Here is a 16,714-nt window from a genome sequence, read left to right on the forward strand (position 1 = left end):
GACAACCAAATGGCTATTTAATCATGTTCTGAAAAGGATGAACAAAGAAAGGATAGGTCCTCTTCTTGTGACAAAGTTGTTATATTGGTGAATGGGTGAAAATGCTGTTCATCTTTATTTCTACCACAGTCGTCCTCAAATAGGAAAGGATAAAATCAATACTGACTAAAAATAACTTCTAAGAAGATAAAGTGATTGTGGATTAGAATAGACTACTTGAACTCTTTGTTTTCATTAAGTTTCAGTCAGATAAATGATAATATGAGACTGCAACAAAACTAACAAAGATTAGCTTTTATGGAATCACAGAGAATGTTCAGATTCTAAGGTTTCACTAAGTGTGGGAGTTGTCATTTGTTTGTTGGTTTGTCTAAGAAAAAACTACTAATGTGAATTTCAAAAACCATTCACTTAGTAGCTTAAAATATTCCATGTAAGAAATAAAATCTTTTTTTAAAGGCTTTGGAATTTTTTTTTTTTTTAAATCAAGGTGACATGGAAGCTTCATAGCTTGGTGCATCAAGAGTAATTCATGTCAAATCAACCCCATTTCTTGTTTTGACTCTTAACCTACAAGATAATGAAGGAAATGCATTAAATGTTGTGCCCAACTTTCAGTAAGACATTTTTCAGAATTTTCTAATTATATTCTTGTGAATAAGATTAGAAACATGGTCGTAGAGATACCATAAGAGATGGATTCTAGTGGATTCAATTACAGTCCCCAGTGGAACCAAGCTTCATTATTGTCAACCTGGAGGGAGGGTTTTCATGGTGAGCTGGAAGTCTCTCCTAAATACTTGGTCTGCTCAAATTTTATACATTAATACTTTACATGATGATATGGAAAATATGCTTACAAAATATTTTTAAATGACCCATAGTTAGGACTCCTAATGGAGTTATTTATCCAACAAATATAGCACATGTGAGTATGTACCATAGGACAACACATTGCTAAATGCCAATGCAAAAGATTTTAATAAGACATTGAGAATCTCATAATAGTAGGAGTTTAAAATACTTCATCTGGCCAGAAATATAAGCTAGTTTGTCTTCTAATACAGTGATTGGAACATAGTATAGAGCCAAATTAATATTTTTAAATTGATGAATTAATCAATGAATCTTAACCTGAGATTAAAATCAACATTCAGTCAAAGCTGAGGCTAAAGTTGAACATCACTGTCAGAGAAAAAACTGCTTGCATAAAAGATTAAATATTAAATATTATCCAAAAGTCATGATTATTCCAATTTTATATTTAAAATGTAATAAATTTTAGAAGTTCGTCATTATAGTTCAGGAACAATGATTCTTTTACACTGTCAACTGTAAGATTGCTCCTGTGATCAATACACCACACAGTTATGATACTAAATAAATGCTCACTTTCAATGGTGGTCACTGGAAGAACAAGGAAAAATGAAGGTAACATCCTTTTCTGACAGTTTCTTTCCATACTCTACATTTATGATTTGACTGATGATTTATCATGGATATTGTATATGATTCTGGACAGTTTTCCCCTCATGTAATTTTTATGTGGCAGAATTGATATTCTACTTTTAATTCATCTCCACATGATGTAAAAACTTCTCCTCGTAACACATTACTTCATAATTTCTGACTTAAATTAAATAACTAAAAAATTAGAAAACTTTAATGGACAGTTTGGTTTAATGTTATAAATGCTAGTATAAAAAATAATTATATTAAAAATAATTGTGATATAATTTAATCCCTGTTATTCTTTATATACTTATTTATGTTTTACAAGTTTCTGTTAGCTCAGAAAGGTTATTATATCCTTCCTAAACTTACCTAGCTAATACACTCTGTTGATATGTTTCTTGGCTTGTCAATATCTTTTCATATTTATTAAATTATTTGATAGTGCTTAATTGCTTTTGCATATACAATTAACTGCTTCCACAATCCTTATTAATTATTATAACATTTTCCACTTCTGTTCTCAAAATATATTTATTCATCATTTGACTGATTGAATTCCAACATATTAAAGAATTTCAAAGAAATTATCATTCCAAGTCATATCTAAAATATTTGTATTCAAAAGTGAACATGCAGAAAATAACAATAAATTCATTGGTGTGCCTTGTTTGTATTATTCACTCTGTTGACTAGTTATGGTGGTAACCCAAGTAATGACAATATATTGATCATACACAATTTCAGGGATATCATACAGTATGTTGAAGCAGGCAGTTGGTGATTTGGCCCTCCACAGGCTGAAGCCAAACCTAAATAGATAATTTTGATTGAATACCAAGGCTGATGCCAACTTTACTTATCTCAAAATGCTATTTTTAAAGATTCCCTCTTTGAATATCTATTACACAATATATGAAGGGTGAAAGAACAAAAGGACACGCTTTCAGGAGCTGTAAATTCCTTTCGAGGTAAGGTGGAAATGGCCTCTTGCCCTCATAGAGCCTACAATTTTATGGGGATAACAGACAGTAAAAAAATAACCACAAAACTAAACAAAAAATTACAAACTGTGATATGTTCCATGAAAGTGCTTTGAGACTAAACTGGTGAAAGAAATTTAAATGAAGAGTCAAGAAAAGCTTTGAGGAACTGACATTTAAGCTGAGAGCTAAAGAATATGTGGAATTTTAGTTAAGTGAAGTATGGAAGAAAGAATATTCCAGACAGAAGAAAAGAGCTTGGCTAATCCTCAGAGTAGGCTGATAGAAGGCCAGTGGAACTAATGGGACTGTCAGGAAAAGAGTAACAAAGAAGCTCTGGAGAGGTTTTGGAGGACCAGATCTTATAAGGTCTGACAAGGCATGTTAACAATTTTCAGTTTTATCCTAGCATTTGAAGAGTTGTAAACTCGAGATTTTCACTTTTAAAAGCTTGCTCAGGCTACTCAATGGAGAAAGAAGTAGAGAGAAGACTGAAACAAATAAGTTACAGTATTTTAAAAAATTCTTCATAAAAATGAAATTTATCCATCTTCACCCATGCTATTAGACTTTTCTTATTTTTGCAGATTGAAGAATTTACCATTCTCATTTACCAAACTTAAGGAGCTTGCAGCTTTGTGGCTTTCTGACAATCAGGTAAAAATTTTTATTACCTGATTTATTTTGTTTATTCAAATGAACTACAGTTGAAACTTTGAATTGCTAACTTATTCCCAATAGGTACCTTTGACAATCACTGCAAAATATAGATTCTTTATCCCCTGGAGGAGAGATTTTTGTAAAGGTAATAATTCAAATAAGTATTTCATTGCTGTGGACAAACAGTACTATAGTTCTCACCCCTTTTAAATGCTTCAATCTAGCTTCTACTTCATTCTCAGAGACCTAATACACAAAATGATCATTTTTCTAGGTGGTACATACATGTCCTCAGAGGATGTACTTTAATTATACCTCTGAAGGTAAAGAATAAGAAATCATTACCACAATTCCCACAAGAGGGAATTATTATCCTCCATGTTCCTTTTGTGTGTGTGTGTGTGTGTGTGTGTGTGTGTGTGCTTTTAATTATAATCAACTTAATTCTAAAACTTTATTCAAAAAATTTGTGATGTCTTTTGTTGCTATTACCAGTATCTTCTGTGAAATTGTTTTGATATTAACTCTTATACTTATGAAAATAGATTATAATAGAATTAGTAATTGAGTGTTAATGAATAATTTTATTAACTGGAAAATAAAAAGAAATAGTTGAAGACATCTGATTTGCCACCAGAAAAACTGGTGATAGACAATTTTGACATAGTTTATTTTTCTTCTTTTTACTTTTTTCTTGTAATCCTAAAATTTTAAAACATCCTATCCCAAAATATGAATTACCAAGTGAAAACAAATCATCTTGGTTTTAGTTTGTTATGATTATTTTCTGAGCATAAAAACAGCATTACTGGTAAATGAATTGTTCAGACATAGGTATTGAGCTACTTTTGTAAAAAAGTAAAATAAACTTCTACAAAATGTGAAATATAAGTGTGAGAGTAATGTTTGTATTCCTACAGTCATTACAGCACTTTCTTCCATCTACTAAAAAAAATTAGATTGTCATTCAAATTCAAGTCTTACCAATGGACTGTAGATTTTTCAAAGCATCAATATATCATTATAAATAAATCATTTCTGGAATCAACGTGAACTATGCTAATGGAACAGTATTTTCTACAGTCTTGCATTGTAAAAAAACATCCCCTAATGTCATGATTTATTATTCTTGTGGGAGAATGAACAGAACAGTGGCTGCACCATTTAGCTTTTATTTAGAACAGCAATTTAATGTGTTTCTGACTTAGTTTCATGAGACAAGTTGGTATCCCAAATCCCCTTTGTGCTTCACTCTTATTAATAAATGTCATGAAATAAGTGTATTTTAAAACATTAAATAATATGATTATTTCCAATATGTTTTATAAAAATAGTATATAATATAAAAGTTCTAAAAAATACCTTCATAAATAGTATTTCTGAAATAAAATTAATAATAGAGAATTAAATGTTACCATCCATAGGTAAATATATTGTGATATATCAAATACAAGGATTGTTGCTTATGTGTATGTGGACCCTGTCTTTGGTTACAAAAATTTCTTTAAAATAAATGCTTATGTTTTAACCTAATTAAATTCATAGATGATCTTGTATAGTATAAATTTGATAGCAAATTCCATTTATTTTTTAGGGCAACAGTTCATGAAAATATAGGACTATACCAAAAGTTTACTTAGTTGAAACAGTTTGACATATTTTGGTCTCTTCAAGATCAAAACTGACATTACTCAATGAAGATGAATAGGTCTTGTAAAAGAATGTACTAAAGAAAAAGAAAATCTCATTATGAAAACCTTAGAATTTCAAAATATTCCTCTACAATAGTCTTATTTTATGTTATACTTTCTTATTTCATTACCTTTTTCCTTACTTTTCTTTAACTGTTCATTCAGCAAAGTGCATCCAGACTATTGACCTTTATGCTATATAAAAGAAATATTCTTTATACTTCCAATCTTATTAATCTAATTTATGTCCTTTGCTTCCAGTCCAAAGCCCTTATCCCTTTACAAACTGAAGCCCATCCAGAAACAAAGCAAAGAGTATTGACTAACTACATGTTTCCACAGCAACCTCGTGGTGATGAAGGTAAACAGTCAGTAGAAATTTCTCCTATGCTTGTATGATTATGAATAAAAGGGATTAATTTTATTCTAATCTCTGGCCAATACTGGCACATGGGCAAGACACATAATTACATGACACACATAAATCATTTGGGGGTTAATTCTAAGCAACTCTAATTATCTTCCATACTGTAATATTCTAAGTAAGATTTCAAAAACATAACTCTTCCTCTTTATATCTGTCATGAAAATAATGTTGACTTTTAGGAGCGACATCTTTTCTTGGTGGATTGCAAAACCCAGGACTAGTTAACCGAAGGTGATACCTAGCCAGTTGAAATGAGCTAAGAAGAGTCAGATCTTAAGGAAGATAAGTTGGTTTATTTCCTGCATTCACTAATTTTATGAACACAATTTAAACATTTAGTCCTGATCTCAGGCCCCAAATTATTTCATGTTAAGAGTCAACCGTAAAGAGATGACTTGCAAACGACTAATTTTTCAAGTTGAGTTTTCCTAAACAATGTCAGCAATTATGATAGGAATAATTTTTGAAAAACTTAAACCTTTTTCAATAATAAAATTTTCTCTTCTATGATCACATTACTCATAAAATTTTCAAAGGAGCTTTATCCTTTACCATTTGAAATTCAGCACAGGCCCCTTAGCTCAAGCCAGCACAGGCTGTCATGCACATTTACCACAGTCTAACAGTAATAGTAATTCTTGAAAGAGTAAACCCACTTTAATCCACCCATGGATTAAATCCACCCAACCCTTTTAAAAGAGACCAACTTTTAAAAGAAACTATTTGCTTATGTAGTTTTTATTTTCAGGATAATTATAACAAATGTCTTTAGGTTTTTTTACTTAAAAAGGGAAATGAATCATTTTGAAATATTTTAGGATATTTTCATTCAAATTTTGACTTACAGAAGTAGAAAAAGGAAAGATTGTTTCATATGTATTTTTCAGGCTTCAGTAAAATTGATCTTTTGAATTTATGAAAGAAATGCCACTGTGTTTACATAGGGTATAACAAGAGTCTTAAATAAGGATTATGTTTTATTCATGCAACTTTACTTACATTTTCATTTTAATATCCCTAGATTAACAAAATATTTCATTTTGAAAGGCTATAGGGGAAAATGAAAAGTGTCTCATATTTTCTGGCCATTTCTGAGATCTAGTCTGACAGATTAAATCCCTAAATTGTTCCATGGAATGAGGTAGATCTAGTTAGGTAAGATGTGATGTTAAGGAATTAGCCTAGTTTGTTTCACTTTGTTTTCCTTTGAGGAAAGCAGAGTTGGTAACAGAAAAGTTTTCTTGAAATTTAAACAAGTCACCCTTTGGTTTTTCAAGCAGAAGTGTAATGAGTGAATTTGCAGAAATCCTTGCAACACACAAAGTTTTATATAATAAAGGTTATCCTTTGGGAAGTGCTTTTATTGCATTTTCATGTGATCTTCACAGGATTGTTGCAAAGAAGATATTACCATTAACCAACATGTAAATTAAAGATTGATAAGCCATTTCCTTTCCCTGTTAATTTGAGACACATTTAGATTAATTGAGACCTGAATGTTAAAGACTATTTTCCAAATGCTTTTTTACCATAAAACCAAGCACCACTACATTGCCCCCTACCAGACACACAAAAGAACAACGACAAGAAAGGTTGCAATCTTGTACAGTTTATTGCAAAACCAAAGTTATGTAGTACCTTTTATAACATCCTAATAGCATTTAGTGGTTACAGTTATGGACTCTATAATCACACAGTCATGGTATAGAATCCTGCATTGTCCGTGGAGAAGCTGCATGGCTTTGAACAAGTTTCTTAAAACTCAGCTATAGTTTTCTCATTATTAAATTGAGGATTATATTACTTCTACCATGGTGCTGTTTTGAAGATTAAAAGAGATAATGGTTTAAAATACCTAATTCAGCTCTATTATCATAATTAGGTTATGGAGAGCTCATTCTCTACACTGGAAAACTTCTCTACCCCAATATATAATTAATGTATACTTAAGAAAGCTGAATGTGAGTTAAGATGTTAAAAGACTATGTAACAAATATGAGGGGAATATTTTCCCTCTTTTTCTTTCTTTCCCTCTTTACTTCTTTCTTTCTTTCTGTTTCTTTATTTTTCCTTTTCTTTTTTTCTCTTTGTATTTGTTTTTAGTACCTATCACCATTTTTCGTATAGTGTACTAAGCTCTGTTAAATAACAATTTATGTTTTTTAAAAAAAAGCAATAACACTTTGGAATCTAACTGTAGATTTCCAGTCAGACAGTGACAGCTTTAACCCTACACTGTGGGAAGAACAGAGACAACAACGCATGACTGTTGCCTTTGAATTTGAAGAAAAAAAGGAAGATGATGAAAATGCTGGGAAAGTTAAGGTGAACCTTTTAATTTTTGTTTCCTCTTTCTTCTCATTATTTTTATTTGTTCATTGTTATTATTCAAATAGCCTTTGGGACTAATTGACTGACCTCTGCTAGAAGGTCAGATACATCTTAAAGTCTCATGGTGATACCTTTCATTATAGCAGGATGATGATTTTGGAAGCACTTTTGTGCTTCGGAATGAGACTAACATCCTGACTGAGCAAATTTCATATGCCACCCCATCTTACAGAATAGCAACATGAAAGAGATTCAAGCTGAGAGAAAGCCAAAAAAAAAAAAACCTAAAAATCAAACACAAAAGTCTGGGTGATGGGCTTCACCTTATTACCTCTTTGAAACACTGAAATGTGTTTTTTTAAAATCACTGATCAAGGCAAGGCATCATGCAGACTGTGTGAAGCCAAAATACACATTTATGAAAGAACCAATGGATTAATATATTACATTGGCATTAAAATCTCAGGAAGATTCTATGTCTCTGGAATATTTGAAAAGACTTTATGAGTTTTCTTAAGTGTGAGGACAAGTTTTAATGAAGGTAAGAGCCTAAGAGTAGGTGATGTCCCTTAGGGAAAATTACTTAAAATTTTTCACCTTAAAGCATATTTTAAAAAATGCTTTATTGGCACTAATCTAAGTCAAGTAACAAGGTCGGAATTTTAAAATCTGTATTTTTACATTATATAAATTTGAAAATAACAGAATTTATATGGATTATATCAACATCAGGTCTTCATGTTATCATCATGGCAACATCTTGAATCTCTCATCAATTTTTTATGGTATTATTTTTGCACTTTTTCCATCATGGATACTAACAGCTCTCACCCTTAGTGACTAATTACATAAGTAATTGTATATGCATCCTATTAATAGATCTGGATTGTGTGATGTGTTCTTTTCTATCCCCTCATTCCCACATTTTCTAAACTTTTTTCTTAAACCAGCATACTCTAGAACCTTACTGGAATTAGTAAGGTAATTGACAAAGCCTACCTATTTCATTGTGGAGAAACCAAAATGGATTCCCAAATCAAAATGACAATTTTGTTAAAGATTTGGACTTAAAAAAATGTTTCGAAATGGTTGATTAGTGCTATCTAATAACCAAAGAGACATTTTTTAACTAAAAATAAACAAAAAAAGATCTTTAGAACATTTCAGTTCTTCTTGTAAGGATTTTATATGTTAAATCCAGAACCAATGGATGATGCATTCTATACTGGACCTCTGATTCATTCTTTTACTTCATTGAATGTCAAAAACTACATACTTCTTCCTAAAAAGAAACCTATATTCAAAGGCTCCAAGAAGAAAAGAGTGCATTTAATACTGGTATATGTGTCATTGAAAGCATAAAATATAGCAAATGCAAACAGACATTTAGAAGCCCTGTTTGTGTGTTATGTGATCAAGTTTGATTATAATTAGAGTAGGTTCATTATACTTTAGAGTACATTTTCTCTATGTTTATTTATATTTGATTTATTTTATATATTGGTGAAATAATATGTGTTTCCAAAATCTCAAACTACTTGGTTTTGACCAATTTGAGTATTTCCAATGCCATTGGCTATTGGACAAATTAGAACACAAACAAATGTCTAAATAAATCATCATGGAAGTATGATGATGAATGGAATATGCTGAAATCTTGCACTAAATTAATTATACTTTTCTGGCTCATTACATGTACATTAAATTTAGTACCATTTTACCTTTAATTTACGTAAAATTTTAAAGGGAACCACTGACCTATTGCATCAACTTCCAAATAGACTAGAGTATAATGCCCTACTTATAATGTGTTCAGTGTATGAAAGTATGAAAGTTTAGTTTAGTTTAGTTTAGTATGAAAGCTGCATTGTGTGAAGAAATTGTGACCCTTTAGCTTCATATGATATTGGTACTGTTTTATTACATAGAATTAAAACTAATTTTCTGATGGTTGTTTTAAATGCATTACCCAGAATGAAAAAAATATATATCAAGAATAGAAAAATGATAAAGTGAAAGTTTTGCTACAGTGCTCCTCTTTCTCCCAGAAAATGGAGATTCCTTCTCCCACAGGATCACTCCTGCCAAGCCCCCTGGGAAAGGGGCCAGCGTGGGATTACTCTCCAACCTGCCAGACTGTCTGGCGATTGCTGCACACCATGGGCCAGGTGTGATCAGCAGATCCAAGATATGCCCGTCCCCCAGAATGACCCACAGCTGGCATGGGGTTGTATAAGTGGCCTCCAGCAGGAAAGGAGCATGTGTACTCCATTGCCAGTTGCAGCACAATCCACCACTCTTCCCTCTCTAAGTGGCAGACAGGTAGGCCTAGGTGTTTGGGGTAGGAGAATCCCTTACGTAGAGGCAACCTTGGAACAGTGGTTTATGGGGTATGTTCTGCATGATTTGGGGTAAGAAATGTTGATCATACAGAAACCTTTCAATTGCCAGTGTTTGATCCCAGTTTAATTTTTTATTCATTGACATTGGCAATGGGGTGGGGAGAACTGAGCCAGAGGGGGAGGGAACATCGATATGATGTGCCTACTGGTGGGATATCTGGCATGGTTTTTAAGTTGGGTGCTTCATTTTTATTTATGTTTTTATTTTTCAAGATTTTTATTTAAAGTGTGGGAATACCAATAGTCGGGCAGAATGTTGATGACACTACTGATGCAATCTAAATTGTCCCCAGACATACACACATTTTTTTGTAATATCAATTCTGAGGGAGATTAAATAACTAAAACTTGATTCTAAAACAGCATGAGATTTGAATTGAAATTTGCTGAGAGTGGACTTTGAGCACAAAGATGGACATCTGTTGAAAAGCATCAATTTCCTTTTAATTTGAAGGCACAGATGATGAGAATTCCTATAAGAGAAGATTGGCCTGGGAATTCTGGCAGATAGGGCTTCTTTATCTCAGTGGGTGGAGTATTGAAGAGTTTAATGAAAAAAAGTCTTAATGGGATGTGGAAGAACACTACATATTTTGTAAACCTTATCCACATGTAATGGACTAAATTCTTATTCTGTGTGTATATTCTTTCTACAGTATATGGCAAGTTGAGAATCCTAACTAAAACTGCTATAGGTTTCCTTTCTATGTAAAATGTTCCAATTAATTCCTAGAATAAGATATTTAACAATTAATAACCAAAGCATTAACTATTATTTCTCTTACTGGAATTTACAATCAAATCAAATGGTAATTTAATCATTATATAAGAAAAGCATAGTTCTTTGTGAATTCAAGGTATCACTTCTAAATGCCCTAACTATTAACATTACTTCTTTCTTCATTGCTAAATCTTTGGGAGTCTCCAACATCTTGCAGCTACTATTTGCATTTACTGCACTTTCTTAAGATCTGAGATATATAGAATGTTGTGAAACACTTCTATTTTCCAAAATAAAATAACATTTCAGTAAAAATATTGGACTTTAATAAAATGTACCTGTAAAATGAGCAAATACTTTATGGTGAGTGATAAACACAACATTTTGGTAAGAACATAATTGACAAATTTTTCCCACCTATTACATATATCCTGTATTAGAATAAGGGAATATTTATAGCCTATATATTTAGCAATATAAAGAAACTAACTGGGCATTACTGGACTATTAATATAATTGTGTTTATGATCATAGTTATTCATTTCTGAAGCACTTCACACATGCATTGAAAAATAGAGAGGCAAAACAATCTGTAAAAGTGTATAAAATATGCTTTTAGAGAGCTTACGAACATAACAGAATTATAAAATACTATACTTTCATTTTTTTAATTATAAAATATTATGATAACTTTATGTTTTAAAAATTGAAATTATCTTATTTAACTCAATAAAATTCACACTTTAGATTTACACTATTTCTTCCACAAGATTGTACAAATATATGCTGCACCTATACCAGAGAATAGCTCTGAGCCAAGTAACACTTGCGAAGCATAAGCTTTGGAGTTAGACCTGAGGTTGAATATGGGCATTGATTCCTGTAGCTGTATCACCTTCAAGTAACTTACACCATCTGAGCCCGTGTTTTCCTTCTGTAAAATGGTAACAGATGCTACAAATGGGTTGTGAAATTAAAATGAGATTTAATTATAATTAATTATAGATTTTAATTAATATTATTAATTATAACTATTTATTATTCATTTATAATTAAATCCATATGGTAAATAATAAAATAAGTATTGTTTATTATATAAATAACTAACAATAATTAGTTTTATATATTCTTATAAAACACTTTGCATGGTGCCTATCACATGGCAGATAATGAGTAAATGATAGTTATTGCTGCATACAACCTGAAAAAAATCCAGTTACAGGTATTATAGTTAGACATATATATAATAAAACTAGATTGCCAAAGACTCCAGATTCAAAAAATACATGAGAAGAATCTGATATTAGAAATAGTATCTAATCTCTGCATAGAAATTATACATTTTCAAGGGACTTCACATTTATTATCTCATTCGAGCTCTAGATTAACCCAAGATATTATCATTCCCATTTTACATGAGTAGAAACTGGACAGAAAGATTGTGGCTGATAGCTAGTTGGGGGTAAATCTGTGGCTTTAATTTGGGTCTTCTGACTCTAAGTCCAGTAAATTCTGCTAGTAGACTAGTGAATGGGAAGCAAGTAGCTTATTGTATAGGTGGAACAAATCCAAGTTTTATGAGACCTGAATTCAGCTTCCACAATTTGGAGAGGAGCCTCTTTAAGGAAAAGAATATAAAATAACCATGTAAATACATAAGCAGGGCCCCTCACAGGGCTTTGGAAAGAGCCCATGCAGGTGACAGACCCTAAAGCTTAAGCTTCATTAGCTTAATGGCAAATCCACTTTTATTTCTACATTTAAATATTTTTACAGAGATAAAGTGCCCAAATACATTCTCATGATGTGACCAAAATATAACATTAACTTCCTTATAATATAACCAAAAAATATTGGTACCATGGCCATTAGCAAATAGCCCTCTGTGTCAGAAGGGACACAGCATCTACAAAAATTAGATTACATTACTTGATGTATTTAATTCTAAGAAAGAACACGTCCCAGGGGGCTTCCCTGGTTGTGCAGTGGTTAAGAATCCACCTGCCAATGCACGGGACATGGGTTCGAGCCCTGGTCCGGGAAGATCCCACATGCCGCGGAGCAACTAAGCCCGTGCGCCACAACTACTGGGCCTGTGCTCTAGAGCCCGCGAGCCACAACTACTGAAGCCCATGCACCTAGGGCCCATGCTCTGCCATGAGAGAAGCCACCGCAATGAGAAGCCCGCGCACCACAACGAAGAGCAGCCCCCACTCACCGCAACTAGAGAAAGCCCATGTGCAGCAACCAAGACCCAACACAGCGAAAAATAAATAAATAAATAAATTTATAAAAAAAAAAAAAAGAACACGTCCCATTTTTTGCCTTTGATTCAATTTAGAAGTGTAGTTTTAATATTGAGGATTGTTTAAGGTGTGTAGAATTTTAATTTAAGGACCTATTTGAAAGTTATTTTTCATTCATATTAAAAATTAAAAGATGTTCTTAATTGGCATAATAGTCACACCATTCTACAATTTACATTTTTTAAATGTAGTTTTTTGACTTTTAAGTCCTTTGATATCAAGGACTTTTAAACAAGTTCAACAATATAATTTTTAAACTTAGATCAAATTTGTGATTAATATTTCTAATACCAATTTAAACAGCAGATCCAAGAATGCATTCATCCCAATGGATTTTGTCTAGCATGGCTATCATTCTTTTTATGTTTATTTAAGAATGCATTATAAAGTACCCTGAGATATACTTATATTACACTCTAACAACTTATACTTTTGTTTTTTGGTAGTCTTTTTTTCTTGGGTTATATTTTTGTAGCTTTGTTTCTATATATTATTAACTTCATCCTATTTGTTTCAGCGTATTAAAGATTAAATTACATTTCAATGAGATTTACACTAACAAATTTATCTGGTTTTTCACCAGCTTCCCAAACATTTATTGGAAAAATAATTTTGTAACTTTAGTTCTGAAAGGAATGTTAAAAATCATCTAGTGAAGTCCAATCTCAGTATTTGACATGGACAGAGAGCCACAGGAAGATGAAATACTAGAATAACAAAGTTGGTGGATTTGCTAAAACTGCAGATGAGCAAAAGTGTTTGAATTCATATTTATAATCCTCAGATCTATATCACTATCATATTTTCTTACATCCCATGTGTTACATAGGTGTGGAGGGGGTGGGTATGTGTGTGCCCCACCCTCTTTCTCTTTTTATCTCTCATCCCCCTCTTTCTTCTTCCCCTTTCAGCTTCTCTTCCACCTCTGCCCTCCCCCAACGCACCCTCACATACACTTTCCCCAACACATACTCACCACGATCACATAAATCATTCCATTTTGTAAAGTTGGTTCTACTCAGATTCAAAAAGACATAACTATTGGAATAAACCAAGCCAAGTAAATATGCCCCTTATTTTTCCTCCCACTCCATTTTAATCAGCCTGGATAATTTGTATCTATTCCATTTTAAGTATATTTTAAGTACTCTGAAGGTGGGATATTCTGTATGGAATGTCTCATATTTTCTCTCTCTGAATTAAATGTGAAGAATAGTAATATATATATATATATTCCCTAAGTCAGATTGAGACACCAAAAATGAATTCAAGAATAGAAATAGGGCTTCCCTGGTGGCGCAGTGGTTGAGAGTCCGCCTGCCGATGCAGGGCACATGGGTTCGTGCCCCGGTCCGGGAAGATCCCACATGCCGCGGAGCCGCTGGGCCCATGAGCCATGGCTGCTGAGCCTGGGCGTCCAGAGCCTGTGCTCCGCAACGGGAGAGGCCACAACAGTGAGAAGCCCGCGTACCGCAAAAAAAAAAAAAAAAAAAAAAAAAAAAAAAAGAATAGAAATAAGTCTCTGGATAAGTATAAGCCCAAATTTACATATTTACCTAGAATATCCTAGACAATGTTCTCAATTTTTTATTTCTCTTTATTGTAAGATGTAACCTATAAAGCATGTTACTTTATTATGGTAAAAACTAAATATAAAAGCCTCCTTGAAGGATTTTTTTTTTTTAGTTATTAACAAGAATTAGCTACCCTACCTTTTGATGTAACATGCTAATTAACACAGAGCTGGTGCATATTTGATCAGATACTGTCAACTCCCCATTTTTTAATACATGATAACTCACTTGTAAATCTTTTGGGGTCTTCTCCCATCACCTGCATTGATATTCCAAAGATATTTTTAATGTCAAAATGATTCTTTTTAAATAATTAAGATAGGTAAGGGAACAGCCTCTAAAGTATAAAAGCAGCTGATAGTAACTTGATTAAATTTTTCAGAGATTACCAATCACTTAAGTGTTTGACGTACTGCTATTTCAACCATCTATAGAGTAGACCTAAACATAAGATATAATCCAAAAATTGTTTTTAATCTAGAAAGGTGGCCAGGGGTGGGGAGAAGTCCAGGAGGCAGAATGTGAAAAGAACACTATGTGTTCTACTCTACAACACAGTTTTTCAGCCAGCTCAACACTCACTATATTGCATTTGGTTATACTACTGCACATAAAATGGAGTAGTTTTGTGAACATGCTTGCTGAAGGTATTTTTATGTTAAATTTCTTTTTACAAACTTCTAGGTTGAAATAAACCTAAAACGATATCCAACTCCTTACCCAGAGGATTTAAAGAATATGGTAAAATCTGTTCAAAATCTGGTGGGTAAGCCAAGCCATGGAGTGCGTGTTGAGAATTCAAATCCAACTGCTAACACGGAGCAAACTGTGAAAGAAAAATACGAACACAAGTGGCCTGTAGCCCCAAAGGAGATTACAGTGGAGGTATTTCAAGGTTATTGGTAATTGCCAGTGTGGTTTGGATTTTTTGGAATTACTAAATGATATGTTTTTTTAACTGAACAGATCTTCCTTGATAAGTGCATTTTTTCCTAATGTATAAATGAGTCTCTCTACTCTTCCAAACTATGAGGGTTGCATTTAATAAATGCACCTTCATGGCGTAAAATCATTAATACAGCTCCAAAAGTTCCAATACACACAGAAGGAATAATTCGCTCACCAAGTTAGGCCTGGCCAGTAAGTGCATTAAATCATTTTCTTGATATTCCTTTGACTACTCCAAACTTTTATTGTATGAGTCATTAGAAAAACCTAAATGAAGTTTTATTATTATTATGCAAATATCAGTAAAATTCTTGATCAGATTTAGAGCCAATTTTTAAAAATGTTTTTGTGTTTGGGTTACACCCTTTATAGGAAACACTACTATATAAAAAGGGGCAATAACTTTGAAATTTAGCTTTACTGAATCTAATATGAAGCTTAGTTTCTATATTTTAGAATGAATTAGATATTTATCCTTATCAATTTGTGTGGTCTGAAAAGAATTCAACTACATTTATGCCACCTCTGTACTATTTCATCTACTCTTCAGCTAATTTGGTTATCATCTTTTAATCTTCATTAGAAACATAATTGATATGAGTACATCTAGAAGTTCCTATACCTACTGCTCAAAAATCTAGGTTGACAAAACTCTTTTACAAATCTGCGTTCAAAGCATCAGTTTTTTGCATTAAACACCAACTGTATATTTAGCACTGTGCTAAACACTGTGAGAGAGAGTAAAGAAATATGAAATGTGTGAATAGTCTCCAAATAATTGAGAGCCTAGCCAGGTAAACTTAACACAGATGAAGCCATTAGAGAATGTATTATATAAAACATGATAACATCCTTAGTTGTGTGATGGAGAATATAATACTCTAAGAAAATGGAGTGATAAGCAGTCACTGCCAATCACTTTAAAAGTTATGTGAAATGCTTAAGATTGAACTGCATATTAAAGATTAGGTGATTCTTTTAAAGTCAAAAAGAGAAGAAGGCATTCTAGGCGAAGAGAAAAGAAAGCTTAAGCAAAAATAAGCGTGGTGTGCATATCTGCCAGTGGAAGTACAAGCCTGACCCAAAAGAGAGGAATATAGCTGGATATCTAGGGAAGAAAATTTAAGTAAATATTTATTTTCATTGCTTTTTTCATTTTGCTTATAAAACTCATATTATTGTACTTTTTCATCTCTAAAACATTACAGATATACTATAG

General features: G+C 32.4%; 1 protein-coding gene across 6 annotated transcripts in view; it reads left to right on the top strand.

Annotated features, from left to right (window-relative positions):
- LRRC7 (leucine rich repeat containing 7) overlaps positions 1–16,714 on the top strand; it is a 501,952-nt gene that overhangs the window by 386,649 nt on the left and 98,589 nt on the right. For all 6 annotated transcript variants that reach the window (XM_067726544.1, XM_067726541.1, XM_067726540.1 and 3 more), the window contains 5 exons: positions 3,023–3,092; positions 5,048–5,147; positions 7,414–7,538; positions 9,618–9,866; positions 15,232–15,432. In XM_067726544.1, coding sequence (XP_067582645.1) covers positions 3,023–3,092; positions 5,048–5,147; positions 7,414–7,538; positions 9,618–9,866; positions 15,232–15,432 — 745 coding nt within the window. The remainder of the gene's footprint in view (positions 1–3,022; positions 3,093–5,047; positions 5,148–7,413; positions 7,539–9,617; positions 9,867–15,231; positions 15,433–16,714) is intronic.

The sequence above is a fragment of the Pseudorca crassidens genome, chromosome 2 (genome assembly GCF_039906515.1).
Source record: "Pseudorca crassidens isolate mPseCra1 chromosome 2, mPseCra1.hap1, whole genome shotgun sequence".
Lineage (NCBI taxonomy): Eukaryota > Metazoa > Chordata > Mammalia > Artiodactyla > Delphinidae > Pseudorca > Pseudorca crassidens.